Source organism: Orbicella franksi, chromosome 3 (genome assembly GCF_964199315.1).
Source record: "Orbicella franksi chromosome 3, jaOrbFran1.1, whole genome shotgun sequence".
NCBI lineage: Eukaryota > Metazoa > Cnidaria > Anthozoa > Scleractinia > Merulinidae > Orbicella > Orbicella franksi.
The window spans coordinates 8043681-8064577 of NC_138147.1; the positions used below are offsets into that span (position 1 = coordinate 8043681).

Below are 20897 nucleotides of genomic sequence, written 5' to 3' on the forward strand. Positions count from 1 at the left end.
CATCAGTTGAAGCTCTTTCTAACTCTACCTTTACTTCTCATGTGAGGAAGACTTCAAACTATGCTGGAATAAATAATACCTCTAAGGGATGTGGTGGGGTGTTGGTGGAAAATGTTTATAATAGGTTGGGATTTATTAGGTAAAATCTTACTGCCAGTGTGGTCCATAGGGGTCTTTCTATATCGCTGAACATTGACTTACTTAACTTGGGCAACCTTTCTGGAAATTGAAATTCACATTAGTAGCTTCTTTAGCCCTAACTATTTGATAGCATTTAAAGTACAGGCCAACTCTATCTTTGAATTAAGTATCTAACCTTTGAGATTCAATTAACAAAACCAGGGCTAGTTGATTACGAATTCCTGATCTATCGGAGGAACTTCCGGAGATAAATGAGTTTAATGTCGTGTTGAATGTAGCTGGCTCCTCCACTTAAACAGAATGCTGTTCTTCACTTCATTTTGATTCTTGATTTGTTTGTCTACAGGGGCATGTTGTTCCACCAGACCCAGAAATATTTTGTGTTATTTTGGGCAGTGGTGTTCCATCAAGGTAGTACATGTTTATGGCTTGCATACAGTGATGTAACTAAGACAACACAGAGCTGCCTCATTAAAAAGTTTGACTGGCTATTCTCACCTTTACAGCTCCAAAGTTTATCCAATTCTGTGCTTTCATGTGAAATATAAGCTGTGTTCTAGTTCTCTCTTTGCTGGTGAACAAGCTGGCGGCCACCCTAGCGACATCCATGCATGTATAAGGGTACTTCCCTGTAGAATTTCAGTTATAGTCGTCAAGTATGTAGTATGTATTTGTGCCCCACTGATAAAGCAAGGGTGTATAGAAAAAAACATTAAGCCTGAAAAAGATAATTCCTTCACTGCACCATCTGGACCATCTGAATTTACTAAGTCGACTTCTCTAATCAATATACAAGCATTTTATTTTTGTTTTGCACAGGTCATCTCTTGAATTCTTAGCCACCTATTTGCAACTGTACACTTTGCCAGAAAAGTTCCAGCCTGTATCACCATTAGGAATTGCTGAGCCAAATATAGGGTCATATCCTCTGCGTCATCAGCTTTTTAACTGGCTGATGCCCATAAATGAGGAAGGCGATAGTACTAATGAGCCACTGGCATTTTGGGCTAGTAGAACCACAAGCAGGTATTTAATGAGATTTTAAAGGTACTGTACTGCATTTCCAAGGTAAAAAGCAGTACTATGGCTTGGGAGTACACCCAATAGTGGACACTACCGAAAGGGTCCACCCTAACGGGATACCTTTTTCAGGCTGGAGTAAAAAGGGTTGGGAGTTCACAATATGACATACACAAAATGGAAAGGGAAGATTGCCATTTGGGTTTTCAAAAGGGTTTTATTAAATATCTTGAATAAAATCACCAAGTGGCTTATTCACTGAAACATTTTTTGATGTTCTAAATATGTGATCATGAAAGATGTACCAGTTTCTGTTGAAGGTATAGGGAAGGGAAACCTTTCCTGTCAAAATTTTCCATGAAAGAGAAAGAGATTAAACCTGATCAGGTTGGAGCTCACCCAATTATTATTTTTTTGGAGGAATGATTTGATGTTAGTCATGCTGGCACTAGTTCAAGAGGCATCTACTCTTGTCTGTTTCTCTTCCACCTCATTTTTGGTGCATTGCAACATAATCATTTCTGCTTTACTATTTTATGTTGTAGGCTTGCAAACATGCAAATGATAGCTGGTATCTTTGTGTCTTTGACACAGAAATTCTCCACAGCAATAGTGATCAATGGAATGGAGCCTGCTGTGTAAGTGACTTGAATTTTAAATAGGGCGTAACCTTACGGTACATTGAACCTTGCTTTACAATTGTAAACATCATAGAGAATTGTAATTTGTCTCCATAATACCCAGTAATTATTGATACATATATAAGCAGCATTCCCTTGGAATGGATGCATGGTCCAACTGGGGGATTGGTGAAAACCATTAGGCAATCTATTAAGTGTTTTACCCTAGGGTAGGGAATCTCACGAGCAGTCTCCTGGTTTGCTTACGTTTTCCTTGAGAGGCACCTTCTCTTACATGTAATTCCTAACTTGACCTGGCCCTTTTCTCGAAATGCTCTTCTCTCAGCCAGGGATGAAAATTCCATGGATGCAATTCCCTTTTGTTCCCATCAATGGTCAGAAATACAAGGGCAGATGAGTAAGCTCCACAGAGAAGTCAGCTTTTGTACACAAAACGGAAATTTAAAGTAATTTTTAGCATTTAATTCGAGGAGAGAGGCTCAGCAATCAGCATTAATAACAGCTACAAGTAGCAAGCACATTTTAAGTTATGTTATAGACTTGACTGTATAACTAAATAACAGAGCTACTGGACAGAAACAGTTTGTCTTCTCTCAGGAACAAGTCACATAATACATTCCCTCACGACACTGATGGAATGCTGGTCCAGATGGAAAAGGTGTACTTGAAGTCAACATTTGATGAGGTTTTGCAAATATTTATTAATTTCTATACATAAATTCTCTCATGTATAATTAACATATATAGCCTTCCTGATTGGCTAGGTAACTATGCATTGAAAGATTCTTGTTTTTTTTTAATTCATTGTCATTCATGCAGTGGAGCCTTTTCTTAGCCTTAATAGGGTACCATCTGATGATTTCTTGTTTGCCTATCTTTGCATCATTTCTCTTCCTTCATTGGAAGACTGAAACAGGGTACAGTAGGTAGAAAGTTCATTTCCTCCCTGCATGTTCCTTTGATTTTTAGTGTTACTTAGTTACTGAGAACCCAGGCTAGTTCTTTGAATTTGTAAGGAGTAGATGTAGTGTCAAAGTTGCATTACTGACCTCAAGGAACTCTTCAACAAATGAAGCTGACATTGAGCAGAATGTTTATTTCTTATAAAATATTGAGATAAGTTCTTCACAAGTTTATTGTTATATTGCTGAAGGCCTAATAGTCAACGAATCTTGCTCTCATTCTCATAACTGCTAAAACATTTTTTTCTCAAGGCGAATTGGCAGTCATGGAATGGGGAGAAAACAGAAAGGACATTATCAAGAGAAGTGAAGCACAATAGAAAGATTGAATCCCTTTGCAGTTTGTTGTGTGACAGACTAGCCCATACAGCTTCCCTGTTTTGTGAGACACTAGAGGCCCAGGTAAAATTAAAGAAACACAGTCCTTTTCTTGGTACATGTCTTACAGCCATGTTGTAAAAGTGTGTCATTTTTAGACTTGGGTTTATATCAGTCCTGTCTTGTTTTATAATTAGGCATTTTAATAATACTTGTAATTGAGCTTTCCTGCAAGAATTACTTGTTTTGAGCTGTTGTGGTAAGCTAATGGACAATCATTGATAATTGCATCATGTGTGTGGTTTGGTGTTGTTTCTCCTCCAGTCTTTAGGGGGTATGTCCAAAGATCGATTGGTGTCATTTGGAGGCAAAATTGAGAGTGTTGTCAGGTTCTGTAGTTTGGTATGTCAAGGGGTGGTTTATTTATTGAAGAGCAACTCTCTCACTCAAGAACAGGTTCTAACCCTACCTGTGATCAGAAAGCTTAGTGTGAGTATGCTGTATTCTTGACTTTGTATGTTCTAAGCATTATGGTAATGCAACATCATTAATGTGAAGTGAAGGCATTGAAAGTTGTTATTTTTAATTCTGCTTATTACTTTTCCATGCAAAAGAAGAGATAAAATTGCAATGGGATTAAAGCAAAGGAATCTTTTTGTGGTGTCTTTAACAAAATTAATTTCTATTTACAAGGCTAAAAAAGGTTAAAAAGTAAAAAACACCAAATGTTTCCGACACTATCGAAATTAAATTCTGAATGAGTTTAGGCCTGTTGCAGTCTGTCCTGTACAATATTTCTCTCTACCTCTCTTATGAATCAAGCTTTTTCTTTGCTTTCTTTGAATTGTATCACCATTTTTCAATGTTAAATTAAAAGCAGCCATTGATTATGGACTGAATTTGATTAGATTTGATTGCCTCTGCATGGTCACTGTTTGTAGTCAATCGAACATTGTTATTTCAAAGAGAAAAGAGAAAAGGGAGAATAGGTAATTCAAACAATCCAAGAGTTAGAGCAAGCAGATCTCAATGTAACTAGTCCCCATTATGCTAGCAGTTTGACCACTTTTGTTAGAAATTAAATCACTGAAACAAATCACTCCTGCAAATTTTCACCACTTCCTAGATCATGGCTTAATTTTTCGTATTATTATATAATTGTTGTAGAACTTGTTGAAGAAGGTAGTAAAAGATGTCAGTGGGATCATTGTATCTGATGAGGCGGACATAATAACAAGAATGGAAGTCTTTTCAGGTGTCATTACAGAAATGGAAAAGATGTTCACTACATTATCTGTAAGTACTACTCTCATTTCGTTCACCTTTTAAGTGCGTACTTGTAGGCTTTGAGAAGTTTACCTCATTCACTGTAATGTCACCAGTCTTCTCTCTTCTCTGTCATCTGTGGCAACGGCGGCCTCCAGTCTGGTGCTAAACCCCACGTTGAGAAAAAATAGTTGGTCATCAGACAATAATTCCACAGTTGATAAAATTGGCCTTAAGTAATATTTCACATCATGTATGCAAATTTATAAGTAAGTAGGTTAGTATTTATAAGTTGAAGAAGGGTTTAAAGTAAGCAGAATCCCTGGGTGACATAAATACGCAGGCGCCCATGGTGTGCTGCCGAGAGGCTTGAATGAGAATAGCTTGTCCTTGATTCATTCCATTGTGCAGGGATGGGGCTGTGATGCAAGCATGATCAAAAGCAAAGGAAAGGTCCTTTTCTTGTGTCTGCATTTATGTTTGTGCTTAAACTTGCATTGCTCCAATGGATAAACAACAATTTTTTGTTCATTGCTCATTTGCTTGCACATAATGATCTACATGTGCTTATGTTTGCATCATGTTAGTGGCGTTTGTTTATTTCTTTGTTTGCAGACAGAAGTGAATTCTCCTGAGCAGTTTGTTGGGATTATATTAAGAGAAAAAATTTCAGGCTCATTCATAAATGATGTTTACAGGATTTACAGTGGAGAGGTAGAAGCATTTTGTTTCCAAGAATTGGAATTCCTTTCAATGTGTTAAGTGTTGGCAATAATGAAGTTTTGGTTGATTTTGATGGTCTTGAGTCATTTTCAAACTTTTTTAAAATTGCCACATCTTAAACTTTGGAGAATTACACACAATTGTGTTGTTTAATACTTGAATGTAGAGGAGGATTTACTATAAAAACCTTTTGTTTGCAGTCCAGCATCAGTCCCTTTCTGTTATGATCTTTTCTTTTGATTACATAGTGTAACAAGGTAACTTTAAGATGTATGTGTCACTGTAAGTGTACCTGTGTACTGTGGTGGTTTTGGATTGCTCATAAGAGACTTTGTATCCTTTGCCTAATATTTATAAATGAAAGAAAGGGACACAAAAACTGAACTGCTTGAAAATTTTCAAACCTAACACAAGATTGAACCCCAGCATTTTCAAGGCTTTTAAAGAATTCTTTTCCATCATGTATTCTGTAGTGGGGACAGTGTGCATCAGCCAACTGTAGTCGGCTTGATATCACAGAAAAGAGTTTCCTCAGTCAAAGCACAAGTATGAGTTTCCTCAACCAAAGCACAAGTATGAGGTCTCTTGATGAGATGGATGGTTTTGATGATTTTGAGTCTGAAGTATCCTCGAGTGAGGAGACCACAGCAGTTCAAAGAACACACAGCCAGTCACAACAGAAAAACGTCAAATCCGGTAAGTTTGGGGCACCTTAGGAAAACATCATGGGGATCTTGACACATGACGAAAGTCAAATTATGATCTCATACCATGGGCACTTACTATTGAAATATTCTTTCTAGTGCATTCCACACTTAGAGACTGTTGTGCAAGGTTTCTGTGTAGCTGGGTCATGCATGATTGTGATGATGTTGCTATACCCTCTTCTGATCCTCATCCAAATGAAGTTAAAGAAAGGATTGTTGAATTCCTGAGATTAGAGGTAAGGTTCGACGTGAAAATATGATTAACTGAATTATTTGTAATTTCTGTCATCGGCATTGTGCTTGTTAAGCTGTAAATAATATGCAGATAAAGTAGTTTGCTTTGTACATTATATCCATACAAAACCTAAAGAAAATCAGAATTGTTTGCAAGCAGATTTATAACAAGTCTCACCACAAACACTGCCTGGTTTTTCAGGCTAAGAGGAGTATTGTTTTAGTCATGTTATGCTTTTATGTCATATTTTTTTTGTAAGCCATAGCCTCTACCAGATGGGTTTGTGGGTGGCTTTACTTGTAATTTTGGAAGGTCATGTTTGTCTTCACCCAGGTGCTTTAAGGTTTATTATTCTTTATTTGTAGGACTTTAATGTGTCCAGTGATGGAGATCTAAAGTTGGTATGTACATTCTAATTAAGAAGGAGCAAACAAGTTATCTGTTTAGAACATGAAACTGGTCATGCTTGAAGTGCTTGAACACTTTCATACCGCAATCTCATCAATTCAATTCCCGGAATGCTGCTCCAAAAGGGTCCTACATTCCAGAACTTGTCAAATTAATTCTAGTTTCTCTTAAGGTTATTTAATGTAAGCATACAAGACTTGCCAATATTTTTTTTCCTCTTTTTTTCCTCAGTATTTTACTGTAGCTTTTGCCTTGGCATCGAGCATCAACCCTCTGCCAAGCGTTTACTTGGAGGTTCTCTTGGATGTGTTGAGGTACGTACTGCATTTAAGAGTGCTTCGTGTTTTGATGTCTAGTTGGTTTAGTCCCAATCGTCATTTTGATATCAGAACAGTTCAACAGTGGTATAAATAAATGTCTAGAATGGTTGCTAAGATACAAATACACAATAGTGGTTTTATCGGGGTATGCAATGCATACCTTACTGTTCAGTTGTTTTACTCTTTTCTGCTAACTTAAGCATTTCATGTGTATCTCTTCATCTGAGTTCTTTTAACTGAGGATCTGGTCACCAAAATTTAGATTATGGAAATAATCGTGAGAGAGAAAGTGCCTGTCAGACTCATAAAAATTGATCAAGCGTAAACTAACGGAAATGCAACCGTGATGGTCTTACAAACTCTCTCCCGTGTCAGCGTTCATAGAGGAGAGTAGGAAACACTAGAACAATACGTGTTTGTGACGATTTTACTAGGTTAAATGAGGAACATTTTCCCAGCATTGAGATAAGACAAAATCTGCCAGGATTATTTTGTTTTGTGTAATGTGTATCCTTTGGTCACAATTGTGTTGAATAGTACAAAGAAACTAATTTATTTATTCTGTACGTTCTTATTTCCTGAATTTTCAGCCAAGCCATGTCAAAGTTTAGAAAGGATCAGAAGGTGTGTTCTCAAGGACTTATGCTTTTGATGAAGTTCATTCGTCATCTGGATGAACGGGCCAACCCTGGTCCAAGTCTTCAGAAATCGAGGGATTTTGCATCACACATCTTAAATGCATTTTGGTAAGACAAGATTCTTCATTTAACGTGAAGTTGGCGAGTCTCATGAATTCATCGTAGACTTCTGATCATGTTATAGACATTTAGAAAACAGTCCTAAGAAAATACGCGCGCTGGTTGGTTAAAAATCGTGTTTCTGTTAGACAATTAGATTATGAGCTCGACATTTCTATTGCGTGATAGTTGACGAGGGCTGCGCCCTCGTCAACTATCACACATAGAAATCGAGCGCGAATAATCTAATTGTTTTAGTATAAATCTACTAGTCGTTCGAAACTTTCATCTAAATCCTCTTCACAGACAGTTCGAAAACACAAAGAAGCGGCCACCAGCGCATGCTGCTACACTACTCGCTATCTCTCACAGAATAGAACGTGAGTAGCGTAGCCAATCAGAGGACGGCATTCGTGATAGAACGCTAGTAGATTTATACTAAAACTCGATAGAAACAGAGAACTAGCGTGAGTTGTTGACGTAATGATGGCGCGAGCAAAGAGAATTTACATTTTGATAATCAAAGTTAATAAGTTGTTTTCCTTTTTTTCGTCACGGTGTTTTCTAAAAGAAATAGAAAACAAGTTCTCCGTGTTTCTATCGAGTTATAGAAACACTCGTGAAAGTTTGGGAGAACTCGAAAAAGCTGTGGAAACACTCGCCTGCGGCTCGCGTTCCAACAGCATTTCTCGTTCTCCCAAACTTTCACTCCTGCTTCTATAACTCGATAGAAACACGGTACATGTTTTCTATTTCTTAAGTAATACACATCATTAAATTGAAGTCAAAGGAATAAAATTCACTTAAAAGAGAAAAGCTCTGACATTCAAGGTGTTTCTGTAACAATTTTTTGCAGGACCTTGAAGGACACGCAGTATTCTCCATTTGTAAGGCTGCAACTTGCAAAATGCATGGAAACCTTCTTAAAGGTAGTCACATTGATGTCTTAAAGATAACTGTCTTGCGTTATGTTATTTTTTTTTACTGCAATGGATGCACAGATTTCCATATTTTGCCTTCACTACACAACCAATCACACTCAAAGGTTAAAAGGCATGGGTGTGTTTGTCAGCAAGGCCCAAGATATGTTTTACTGGTATTTGACACAATAAGGTTACAACAAAGTGGATAAAAATTACACCAAATAATATCCTACGTGCACCAAAGCCGGATACGTAAGCCCCCAAAACCTCTTACTAGAAAAAATAGAGACCGTGTACCCCCAACTAAATGCAGTGGTGCCACCTTTCGGGGTTTAAGTTATCGTATCAACAACAGAATGAAAGATAAATCAGATAATGCTATTTACACAACACTAGAGCAAAAAAAAACCACGAACCCTTGTGTACTACGCTCGCACCCAGTTTTCTCTTCCATGCCAGCAAAATATTAGTTTATGTCAATACCAGTTATCACAAATTACATTTTCTCGTTCTCAATTATTACCATAATGTTTGTAAAGGAGCAATTACTGTGACAACTTATGAGAGGCCAAATTATTAGTGGATGGTTTGTCTTCCATTCATTTATTTGTTTTCTTATGATGCGTACAAACCTGAAGTTTGGATTTAAACAAAACCATTTATTCACAAAAATAATCTCATTTCAACTAACCTTAACATAAGTTTAGAAACATTCAATCCAAAGTTCACAGAGATTCTGTGGAGTAATACTTACCAAAGGGTGTATAACAATCAATAGAAACAAACAACTCGCTAAACTTACCAGTTTAACTAGCTGTAAGTGCTAATAAGATGCATGCTTAGCCCCTTATTTCCATGCAAGGATAATAAATATTTGCAATTGTTGATTTATAGGTTGATCCTGAGGAGAAATGGTGTGGGATGAAACAACTTAAGAAAGATAAGGCAGGAGGTAATACGAAAACATTTCTTAGCACTGTTATAACAGATGTGGTTTCCAATCTCTTCCTTTTAGTCTTGACTACTTCCTTCTCTTTTCAGTTGTACAAGAATCCGTATCTCTTTCTCTGAGTTCGGAATTTCCCAAGCTCCTTAGTGACTCAAGTCATTCATTGAGGATGCACATGGCATCTGCTGTTGGTGTGCTGTTTGTTAGATACATCTCAGAAGATTGTGCTGTGCCGGCCCCTCGAGAGCATCAGTACAAGATATTCAATAAAATCTCACAGATCCTGGTGCAGTCTGTAACTGGCTCAGTGGCAGTAAGTGGATGCTGATAGATAAGATGTGTCCAATCATACTTATCCTTCCAGCTGCATCTGTCAGTGTGTAGGATGTTCCCATTAGGATTTATTGCGTGATGGTTCTCTCTCTTGGGTAATCCCCAGGCTTTCTCATAACTAACTGAAATGTAATATAACCAGGACAAGTTCGAGGATTGTTAACATTGTTGAAAACCAAGCTTTTTGTGACCTTCAATAGCGCCCCACCTGACCACACCGCACAAGTAATTGGTTCGGTGTATAATTGTGGGAGGTCATGGGTCAAATATATTAAAATCCAGGTTCTTTAAGACGTCTTAAAGTAAGTAGCTTGACCCTGACCAGGTGAGAAACTAGTGTTACGAAACTCATTTAACAAGTGTTCTATTGTATTGTATAAAGCCGTCACTCAGTGATGAAGAGAGTGAAGATGAAGGAGTGAACAGGTCAAGTTCTATGTTGGCCTGCCTGAAGCAGATTGCCCTTATAAGCCCCATCTGTGAGAAGAGAGCAATTGCGTTGCTTTTCCAAGCTGTTAAGGAGCAGTTTCTGGACAAGGATTTGGTCAAGAAGGTACAGTGACCAGACCCAGCCATAACAATGTACCGACAATTTTCTGCATTGTAAATTCTTCTCTTCTAACTCCGGGGTGAAACAAAGTTCTATTGTTGTCGTTGTTGTTGATATCATGCACATTCCATAGTTCTGAAATATATTGCAATTTAAAATGGTTGAAATGTTGAAATAGAAAAAGCTGCGAAGGTTTGCTTTACTAGCTGCTTATATTTGTCTCTCACCAGGTTCTTGCACAGCTGGCTATGGAATTGGGTTACTCTTCTAGGGGTTCCTATATAACGAGTCATCTGCAATTCGTCATTGATAACTGGCTAAATAACGGCTTAAAGATCACTGAATTCCCCTGCCAGTTGATGGACTACAAGAAAATTCCTGATTTCTTCCAGTGAGTATTAACTTTTTTTTTTTCTTGATTCCCAGGGGGTAGGGGGTGGGGAATACTCCCATATGTAAGCTATATGGGTATGTGGGGCTGTGAAGGATATGGTTTTCAGGCAGTTTAGTCTGGGATAGGGTATAGAAATCAGACAGGTTTGGTCTAGATTAGGGTATAATTTACTGGGAAAGTGGACGGTGTAAAACTAATTTAGTCCGGAATACGAGTTTGTTACCTGGGGTTCTGTAATAGAAATTAAAACTCGGAAGTGACTTTGTAAGATATTGGTTTAGTAAAAATATGTTGGACTACGATAGTTATCACGTTTCTGCATGGAAAATAGCTCGTCTGAGATAGGGTAGGGGGTTTTGGTGCCTAGTCTAGAATAGGGTTGCAAAATCAAGTTGATCATGGTCTAGTATAGGATAAGGATTTCAGTGACCAAGCGGCACACCCCTACCCAATGATTTACGGAGTGCCCACCCCAGATATCCATACCACCAATTTATTTATTTTTTAACAAATAAGATCTTTCCGTATATATTATTATCCAAAGGGATCATTATTCATCAATTTTGGCCAATCTCATATCGAGACCAGATACTGTGCATCAGTCCATTGAGTTGTTAACCAGACAAGTGAACCCAAGAGGTGACTGCACTGAGTTCATCAAAGACAGCTTCTGCACCATCACTTCATTTCTCTTTCCATCGTTTGCTGCGCAAAGTAGAACAGATGTAGATAACTCAATTTCACGTGAACAGCTGGTTAATGTCGAGCAAGCCAAAAAGAGCCATGCATTTCTTGTGGGCACCCTCACCCAAGAGGTGAGAATAATGGCTTGTTACTTCTTTCTTTGAATTTAACTAATTCACCAACAGCGACTTGTAATATAACACCAACCAATCTCATTCCCAGAGTCTTCGTTCCCCTTGACCAGCGGTCGGAAAACAAGAGCTCTGGGAGCAACCATTTCAGGCGTGCGCCATAGATGCAGACTGCACAGTGAAACCGGATGGACAGAATTCGGTTATTTCAAAATGGGGTCTCCCAGAGTTCTCATTTTGAACACCAACAGCAACCAGCGGCAACAACACTTTGTAACATGACATAGCGTAGCAACCCATACATTACTAGAGTGGTTGCTTGCTATCGAGAATAATTTGCGCTGACCTAAAATACTCAAAGACACCCATAGCAACCTAATGTGCTCTTTGACATTTTGTTTCTTTGTAACGCGAAAGATCTTCACCCACCAGTTTGAAAAACAAACAGTACCACAGGCAAGTCCTCAAGTAGATGATATTAGAAGGGTGGCACCTTAGGATTTCATTCACATAGCAGGTTCATTTATTCTATAAGGGAGTTAATATCGCGAACTATGGTGCAGTAGACAACTATCAAGAATGAAAATGCAGCTGAGGTTTCTGTCTCAAAGGACGGTTACATCGCCCCCCTGTACACATGCTATTGTAGCCTTTAAAGTTCACTTTAAAACGGCATTACAGCAGCTATGACCGGATAAAAACGTAACTGTACCACATTAATCCAGAGAAGTGTCTTGCAGGTTTTTGACAGGATTTTGGCAAAGAAGTTTAGTGAGCAGATAGTAAGCCTACTCTTAAGGATGTATGAACCAACATCAGAGGGATCCGACATTTCCCAGTTTACTAAGTAAGTACTATTTTGCAATTGTGTAATTATTCAAATTTCTTTTTGCTCTTGCGTAGGGCAGACATTCGAAACGTCAGCTTCACTAACTTGTAATGGTGGTTAGTTTACCCGTAATTTTGTACCATTTTCGCAAGAAAGTAGGCGTACCTCAGCTAACCATGTAGGGGTGGCTCTGATCCTGGAATGTTTGTTCTTCTTGCACTGACAGGGACAGTGACCCAGAACCGGATCCTCCTTACTTCACGTCACATGCCATCACGGCAACATTTGACTACTTTATAAGCTGCCATACTGGAGGGAAGTCCCTGATCTCAGTGCTCTGTAATAACAAGGTATCCGCAGTTATGTGGTTTTTATTTAAATCTCAAGGGATTTGCAAATTGTTGCTTATTTTGCAATATCTAATGACTAAAGCAGTGGTTAGTTGAGTGTAAGAATGAGATTACTCCAGAGTAGACAATTCTCATTCCACTCGTTGTTTTTAATTATTGTGAAATAGGAAGAATCTAAGTTTACTGCTCATCTTGCTTATAACTAAGATGGTAGTTTGTAAAGGTTAGTCAGATCATTTGAAGAAAATTCGGGCTTGAATGGGGTTGGAACCCGTGACCTCGCGATACTGGGGGAGTGCTCTATCAACTGAGCTATTAATCCAACTGCAGAGCTGGTCACGTTGTGAGTTCGTAATATACCCGTAGATTGCGAAGATACAAGTGAATATATGTCTTCATGTCTTTCTCCACAGTTCAAATATATGATCTTCGTATTTACTTATGACTTAACCATCTACGAGTATATTACGAACTCACAACGTGACCAGCGTGCAGTTGGCTTGATAGCTCAGTGGGTAGAGCACTGCACCGGTACCGTAGAGGTCATGGGTTCAAATCCCGTTCAAGCTTGAATTTTTTTTCCAGGCTTCAATTTCACAGCTGCTTAGGCTGTTTATATAACTGCGATGATCAATCTTGTCTTCATGTCCTCTCATTGTCTGTTACTGTAATGAAACACCTTCTCTCGTTTTGAGACATTACAGAATTTTATTCATCGTTACATGTTCTTTATGTACCTGTATTGTTCTCTGTTCAACAGGATAGTATTCAGAAGATCTTGTTGTCCCTTACATTTCGCATTGCTGAAACTCACCTTATCCACGAGAAGAGAAGAATCTTGTCCATGTACAGGCTTTTTGTTCTGCTCCTCCTGAAAGACTTGCCAAGTGGATTAGGGGACACATGGGCCTTCTTTATCCGAGATGTGATTTATTCTCTGCTAAGAATTATCAGTGATGAAACACAATCCAAGAAACAGCCCAGGCAACAGCAAGTTAACCTTGTAGTGGATGATGACTTATTCTTACCGTGTTGCAATCTGATTTACTATGTTTGTAAAGCAGCTGTGGAGTGTTGTAGCCAGGTGAGATAAATTAAAGCAAAGCGTTTTTTAGAGTTACCCTTTTCCCATGTTATTACAAAGCGATTTACCATGTGCATCCTAATGGATCGTTATGAGGGCGCCACTCCCCGGGCTTGATGGCATGGAATACAGAACATTTTCTTTGGTCAAATGTTGTTCCGATGATCTAGGTCAGTAGCAGGAAATTTGTAATAAAAAATTTACAAGATAATGAAATATCATTACAAAGAATGGAATGTAAAATTTATTAAGAGGATGTTAGTCAAGATGCTTTAATCCTGGGCTGTCGAGTTTGTAAGGTAACCTGAGATAAAGTTTCTTAAACAGGAATTTGGGAGCCACCTTCCTGTCATCACAAGCACCTTAACTCCATATGCCTTAGGGGATGATGAACGAGCTGAAAAGGTACTATTGATTATAGAAATAGTATTTAATTCAATTCCAGTTAAGCAATAGAGCGGATTTCAATTGAATGTGAAAAGTAATCAGGGAATTATTTTGGTTTTGGTTTTACTATGGTTTGAGATTGACTGAATAGTCTAATTGGTAATTTGGTGTTGGTTTCACGACACTCAAATGAAAAGCGCTCTATTGCAGTATTAGGAAAGTCTCCATCGAGTCAGTTGTTCTCTGATGTGATCTGATCCCCATGTAAGATTGTTGTCAGATATGTTTAACATCTCTTCCTAGTGGAGGCTATCAATCTTGATCATCAAAAGCTTTTAACTCCTAAAGATGATTACATGTATGCCATGCATCTTTATTTTGGAAGTATGCACAGATACTGCTTAACTGGCCGATCAGAAAGAAGTAAATCTGCATTTTGTCATTCTTACAGGCATTGCAGTTGCTGAATTTTTTAATAGTGGACTGTAGTGACAACCTACGCGAAGCAATTGGTTGTCTGGATCCGTTTCCAGACACTGCAAAGTTCAAGCAAATCAACAAGTGTTACAAGCAAATACGTAAAGACAGAACTTCACTAAGAGAGGTATTTCATTAAGAGAGGTACTCTCTTTTAACAATAGTCAAATGAGCTAATGGACTAGCAGTTAGTAGTAGTGGGTTTTCCTGCTAGCTCGATTTTGAACGTTTTGATGTAACACCTGCAAAGCTTGAAGAAGGTTCTGCTGATCCCTGCATCACTAACTCAATATTTTACAGAAGTCAATTGGATATCACATTTTACGTCCATTTGACTTCTTTGTTATGGAGTATTATGTTAGTTTCTTTCCTTTGTCGATGGACCGTGTTTCTTTTATTCATGCTTTGTTTCTTGTTGTGCTAGTTATGTTTAAGTTGTATTCAATTCAATGTTAATGGTTATGTTTCATATTTTGCATCACAAGGTAGATATATTTTTGTTACCAGGTAAAACAGTACTTTACGTATACTCGGCTCCAGGTTATAAATTCTTTTCTTTTTTACAGGAAATTACTCACTTCCTAATGACTGATTCTAGCTCATCACCTCTGAGTAGACTCGAAGGACTCAGGCTTCTTAGGCAGTCAATTGAAAACAAGCACCAACTTGTGGATCTTGTTAACGGGGCGGAAGGTAAAAGCCTTTTATTATCAGCTTTACTTGTTTGAAGGCAAGATGAGAAAGTGGCTAGTGTATTCTGGTACTATCATTATGAACGTTTAACTTAATCTGTTGTTATCTTGCCTCATATTTGAAACATTTCGAACTAGTTGACTCAATCTCAACATCATTCTGTGTACCTTGTTATAAGAGGAAAAGGTCACAATCTGAATGGAACGCTGCAACTTTCAAACTAAGTTTTTCACTTCCCAACAAAGTTTTGGCTCGTGCTATGTAAATGAGAAGTTTGCAACATTGGTAAAGTCTGCATGCAAGCCAAGTGGCCCATCAGGCCGGAGCGTATCCCGGTTTCTGTAGCATGAAGGGACTAGGAGTATTTCTACTCCCCCCTGGATGGGATGCTAGTCCATCGCAGGGTTACCCCCAGCATTAAGTTCGCCGTTACCCATTTATACACCTGGGTGGAGAGAGGCACTGTGAGAGTAAAGTGTCTTGCCCAAGAACACAACACAATGTCCCCGGCCAGGGCTCGAATCCGGACCGCTCGATCCGGAGACGAGCGCACTAACCATGAGGCCACCGCGCCTCCCAGTTTGCAGCATTAACATGTAACAAATAAAGACTTTAAAGCACTGATACATTCTTTCTGTATGCACAATGTGCATTATAGTTGCACAAAGCAAGTCAACCAGTGGTCCTGTCGCCGACCTCGTCCATGATCTGATCAAGCTTGGTTCTATGCTAAAATCGTGTGAAGGGGACCAGACCAAGGTAGTGCTTTGTGAAGTGGCAAACGTTTTGGGTGAAATTGGAGCGGTAGACCTCTCGACTGTTTCTCTGGGCTGCAGAAATAAACCAGGTACAGATAATATATACTACCAACTTTAAATCAGTGTAGTGTATATTCATGAATAAAGCTGAAGGTTTGTCTTTATTTTTTAGATTCTCTTTCTGTGATGTCTACGAAATATGCAGGAGACTCCGGGAGCCAAAGAAATGCTGCCATTGTCATTCTCCTCAATTCTTACCTTGTAGACAAAGAGTAAGTGATAGCTAATTTATATTTTTTCTTCTGTACAAGAATTACTAGTGCCATTGGCACTTACTTGTGAATTCCATATGATTTCTCTTAAATTATATGTTTCTGCCTCACTGTTGCTGCCTTGTGCTGTTTTACGTTTATATTACCTCTTTTAGTGGGCTTGCAAGTGTGTAAATATGGCGTACTAGCATTCAGACCTCGTGTATCCACTGTGCTAAAGAAATAGCTCATTTTTAATTAACTCATCTACCTTGAAAGAAAAGAAATAAGAGACAGCCTATGGTGCATTGGTACGGTTATCTTGCTTAATAGTAAGATGTCTTTGCAGATAATATCTTTTATAACAAAGATAACCTACTGGAATGATAATAGGAAGTGGGTGTCTGTCGCTCAGAGACAAGAAATTCAATCATAAGTGAGATAAATGTTCTTGCATGTCAAGAGACTACCTCATAACAGTACTTTTCTTCACAATACAGTGTTGGCGTCGTCATAGCTGCTGCATCCTGTTTGAAGAAAATTCTCGCCACAGTGTCTGGCTCTGATCTCCTAAAGAAATTTGACGATGCTAAACAAGAACAGCTTTTGTACTACCTGGAGCCTTTCAGGCCATCCAGGAAGAAACGGGCAAGTTTCGATTAAGGCAACTGTGGTTCAATTGCTCAGCCAGAAATGTTTTAGTTTATGTTATAATTCACTGAATGCATTGGTAAATTCTGCTCAGTATTCCTCAAACTGTTTGTTCAATTTAATGCTAATCCAGAATACAAAGTGAAGAATCGTGTCCAAATCTTCTGTCTAAAAATGTTTTTTACCAGTCGTACTTTGGGCGTTGGGCATCAGTCAAGAGAAATGTGATGGAGTATGATTCAAAGGAAAATCTCCTTACTGAAAACGTGCAAACATGCAATAAACATTCGCCTTTATCCTGGATTAGCTTATTCAGGCTGTGAAACACTAGGCAAAGGCGATTAAAAGTAAGACTGAATTCGCGACTATCATAAGTTTACACAACTACAAAACTGCACACTTATGGAACAACAGAACATTTTCCTACCTTGTTGCACGTTCTTGAAAAAGCGTAATGATTGTAATTGTTTGCTCTGTTTAGCCACAGTCGTTAGGTACTACATCAGCTATGGAGACGGGCCTTGGTTTATCTGATGTCCAGTTAGAAGCTGCAGATTTATGGATACCAGGGTTTGACGGTCAGGAATACAATCATGAACAGTGGTTGACCAGACTAGCCTGCACATTGATCGAAAGTGGTTTTGTCCAGGATGAAATTCTTCTTATATTATCTCCCATGTGTAAAACAAAGGTAACCAGTGATTCAGTAAGGTTTCTTTATATAACGTCCTCTTGTGCATCTGAATTAATTTGGTTCTAGTGGAAATCTCGTTATGAGGAGGAACTACATTTTTCGATCTGTGATCATTTCAAAAAAAAGATAAAGGATACAAATAATTTGAAACATTTACTAATTCGATGCTGCGGCGCTAAGGCAAGGTTCAAACTCTGAGGAGTAAACTGTATTCACCATTTGAGGTAGCAGACGACCGCACAAACCAGCTGTGAGGTTTCACTGCCTTTTGACTTGGGAAAACAGCTTTGAATTAACTACAAGGGCTATGCTCCATACTGAAGCTGAAAGTAGTATAGGATGAGCAAACTTCACCCGTTTTGTATTGAGTATGTGTGTAGATTGTTGGCCAGTAGACATATTTAAATGGTGATTGTTAGGGTTCTGTATCTAGGGCCTAAATAGGTAGTCAACAATGCGTCGACTTGGGTAGTAACTCACATTTGGGCATAATTCTTAAACGACAGAAATGCTAACGACGTTCCACTCTACCTACCTGTAGGTAGAGTTTACAGAACATGTATTTCCGTACCTGATCCATAACATGCTAGAATGTGGTAATGATGCCATCAGGACAACTTTGTCTGGACAGTTCAGAAATTTCTTCAGCCACTGCAATGGATCAAGTGTCTCTCCAAGTAGGGCCAACTCCCCATTACCAACAGTGGTGTCATCTTCAAGCTCCAGTGGAGGTAACAGACCCGTCCATGGCATATTGTTACAACCACGGTGTAAGAGAGATTCCTTGGAAAGGAATGTTTTTGAAATGTTACTTCATGTTTATTTGGGCCATTCTTCAGCTGATACTGAAATGCGATGACAGAATATCAAAGGACGATGTAGATTACCTTTTCAGTTCAAAGGAATAGAATGTAGTAGAAAGATGCAAATGCTATTTCATTAAGTTATAGAGACTTGCTTAGCTTGAGAAGCTTAGCTACTGGTTGGTTGGCGAAGTATAAATGAGGAATGGATCCTTCTTTTGATATGCTGTCTGCTTTGTGTTTTGTGCAGTGAAGAAGGAAAGTGTGCGAACAATGCTGGCCGTTGTTACGTATCTACGTACACAGAATGTACCTAAAAAGGGACGTGGCCAGGGCACTTTGTGGGACAACAATTTCTGGCTGGACTTGGATTACTTGGAAGTTGCCTCAGCAGCTCAGAGATGTTCTGCATATTTCACAGCTCTCCTTTACACTGAAATATGGGCCGACATACAAAAGTAAGTTGAATACGTTTTTTTTATTTGAAAGCAAAATGATAAACATTCTATAATAAGAAGACAACTTGCACAGTTGCAAAGGGAGTCCCAAAGAATGGCTACAGTGTCTTCTTTCAACTCGATTGAAACTGATGTCACAGAAGTCTTAGATTTAGATCCCATCCAGCAAAAGATCTTTACATTGCTCAAGATGCTTGACAACTGCAAGGATTACTTTCGGCTTCGGTTGCTTATCCGCAGTACGCATAACAATTACCAATACTATTATCATAGTGCTTCAACAACGTTTAACTTCTAGAGGATCGCCTACCTTTATGAAACATCCAAATTCAAATCTAACGTGAAAAGAAAACGTTCGTTTGACGATCAACATGCACGATTAAGGACTCACGTCTCAACCACAATACCTCCATTTACTCCCCAACCGATGTTCATCTGTTGTTATTTTCAGATCCAATCCGGATTCCCCAGTGTCCATTTCGCTGCCATCTAACAGTCAGAATTTAGAAATGGAAATTGCTACGAGTCAAAGCAGTGATGAGAGCCTGAGTACTAGTTATCAGACCCTTGTTCTTGAGGCGTATGGATCTATCGGCGAACCGGACAGCGTGTATGGTGCCGGAGCAGGCCGACTGGCTGATATAGATTCCAGGGTTCGGACATACATGCATGAGCAAGCTTGGGATAAGGCACTTGGTAGGAAGACTGCTGATGTGACATTTTAGTCTCGAATCAACTACTTTAATATATTCCAATGTAGTTTTAGCGAGCAGTGTGTGTAATAAATGTTACCAGGAGCTCATGAAAGTGTATCTCAGGTAGATCTAACTCTGTGTGTTGATAGCACTTGTTAGAAAACTCATATGTACTAAACACTATTCAATCATGGCACTGGTAATACAATGTTGAGCTGTAAACCCAAACGTTAAGTTTTTCCTAGGCCTCTGGTTTTGTTCAATTCCCTGAATATGTGTTGCTAGTCCACCATGCGTTGCATACTCTATGTTTGTCAGGTTGCCTTACCAAAGGAAAAAGGACCACCACAAAGTGGCCAAAATTATCTTCCGTCTTTCTAACTTTTCTACAAATTAATGTAGCTCATAAAGGCCTGTCCAGTTTAAGCTTGATGCTTTACAAAGGGAAATAACTCCGGATACTAGATGATTACAGCAAGACATCATGGAATTACTGCTTAGCACTGTTTGCAGCTTACTGAACTGGAACAAGCCCTCTTCCCACCCTTTCCTGCAATTGCTGCTTGTCTTGTGTTGCAGTGTTATAGTAATGGTTTTCTTTCTTTTAAGGTGCTTGTGACCTTCGAATGCAGAACATTTCTGGTTCATCACAAACTGGACTATTGCAGGTGAGAGATGTAGCTACAATATTCTACAGCGTAGGGTAATGTTCTTTAACGCTTGTCTCCATTTTTCAGTCAATGAAGAACTTTGGTCTAGATCATGTAATGAGGATGTACCTAAAGGGTCTGTCATCTGAGAACCCACAGGCAACAGCCGAGGTAAGGAAATTGGTCAGAAGTAAATGAAATGTATAGTAAATGTATAGATATGTATAGCAAAAACAGGGGTTATGAATTTTAGAACACAGAATTTGAATAGTTCGATTATAACACTTTCTAGACGGCACAAGCACCTTCTCCTCTCCATCTACATCTTCCTCCACGTCCTTCTTATTCTTGATCTCCACACCATCCTTGTAAAGCGCACATGTTGTCAGTGATTCCCAGGGCTGCATTTCTGTCAACTCCCATTCATCCGACTTTCCCCAGGTAGCAGAGTTACAGTATGAGTCTGCTTGGCAGAATTGTGTGTGGGATTTGGACACAAGTACCAGGTATTTCTCGTCTTCTATGTAATTGCATGGCAGTTTGAGACGGCCAGTGGTTGGAGATCTTCTTGTTATGAAGGAGACTGAACAAGGTGTTTCTTTCATTTAATTGAGACATTTTCCCAAAACGTGGGTTTGAAAACGTTTGTAGAGAGCTTTCTTGATTCAGAAATCC

At 38.8% G+C, this 20897-nt stretch overlaps 1 protein-coding gene across 1 annotated transcript in view; it reads left to right on the forward strand.

Moving 5' to 3' along the window:
- LOC145481042 (serine-protein kinase ATM-like) overlaps nt 1-20897 on the forward strand; it is a 51463-nt gene that overhangs the window by 12561 nt on the left and 18005 nt on the right. The window contains exons 14-48 of the mRNA XM_081459427.1: nt 488-552; nt 961-1167; nt 1707-1799; nt 2400-2487; nt 3017-3166; nt 3407-3571; nt 4250-4378; nt 4964-5062; nt 5545-5767; nt 5875-6014; nt 6379-6414; nt 6653-6735; nt 7332-7487; nt 8335-8407; nt 9296-9353; nt 9443-9663; nt 10066-10236; nt 10464-10624; nt 11172-11442; nt 12183-12289; nt 12498-12621; nt 13382-13705; nt 14033-14110; nt 14544-14696; nt 15136-15262; nt 15921-16109; nt 16193-16292; nt 16772-16919; nt 17404-17613; nt 18158-18347; nt 18670-18877; nt 19329-19573; nt 20182-20240; nt 20310-20393; nt 20664-20728. Coding sequence (XP_081315553.1) covers nt 488-552; nt 961-1167; nt 1707-1799; nt 2400-2487; nt 3017-3166; nt 3407-3571; nt 4250-4378; nt 4964-5062; nt 5545-5767; nt 5875-6014; nt 6379-6414; nt 6653-6735; nt 7332-7487; nt 8335-8407; nt 9296-9353; nt 9443-9663; nt 10066-10236; nt 10464-10624; nt 11172-11442; nt 12183-12289; nt 12498-12621; nt 13382-13705; nt 14033-14110; nt 14544-14696; nt 15136-15262; nt 15921-16109; nt 16193-16292; nt 16772-16919; nt 17404-17613; nt 18158-18347; nt 18670-18877; nt 19329-19573; nt 20182-20240; nt 20310-20393; nt 20664-20728 — 5000 coding nt within the window. The remainder of the gene's footprint in view (nt 1-487; nt 553-960; nt 1168-1706; nt 1800-2399; nt 2488-3016; nt 3167-3406; nt 3572-4249; nt 4379-4963; nt 5063-5544; nt 5768-5874; nt 6015-6378; nt 6415-6652; nt 6736-7331; nt 7488-8334; nt 8408-9295; nt 9354-9442; nt 9664-10065; nt 10237-10463; nt 10625-11171; nt 11443-12182; nt 12290-12497; nt 12622-13381; nt 13706-14032; nt 14111-14543; nt 14697-15135; nt 15263-15920; nt 16110-16192; nt 16293-16771; nt 16920-17403; nt 17614-18157; nt 18348-18669; nt 18878-19328; nt 19574-20181; nt 20241-20309; nt 20394-20663; nt 20729-20897) is intronic.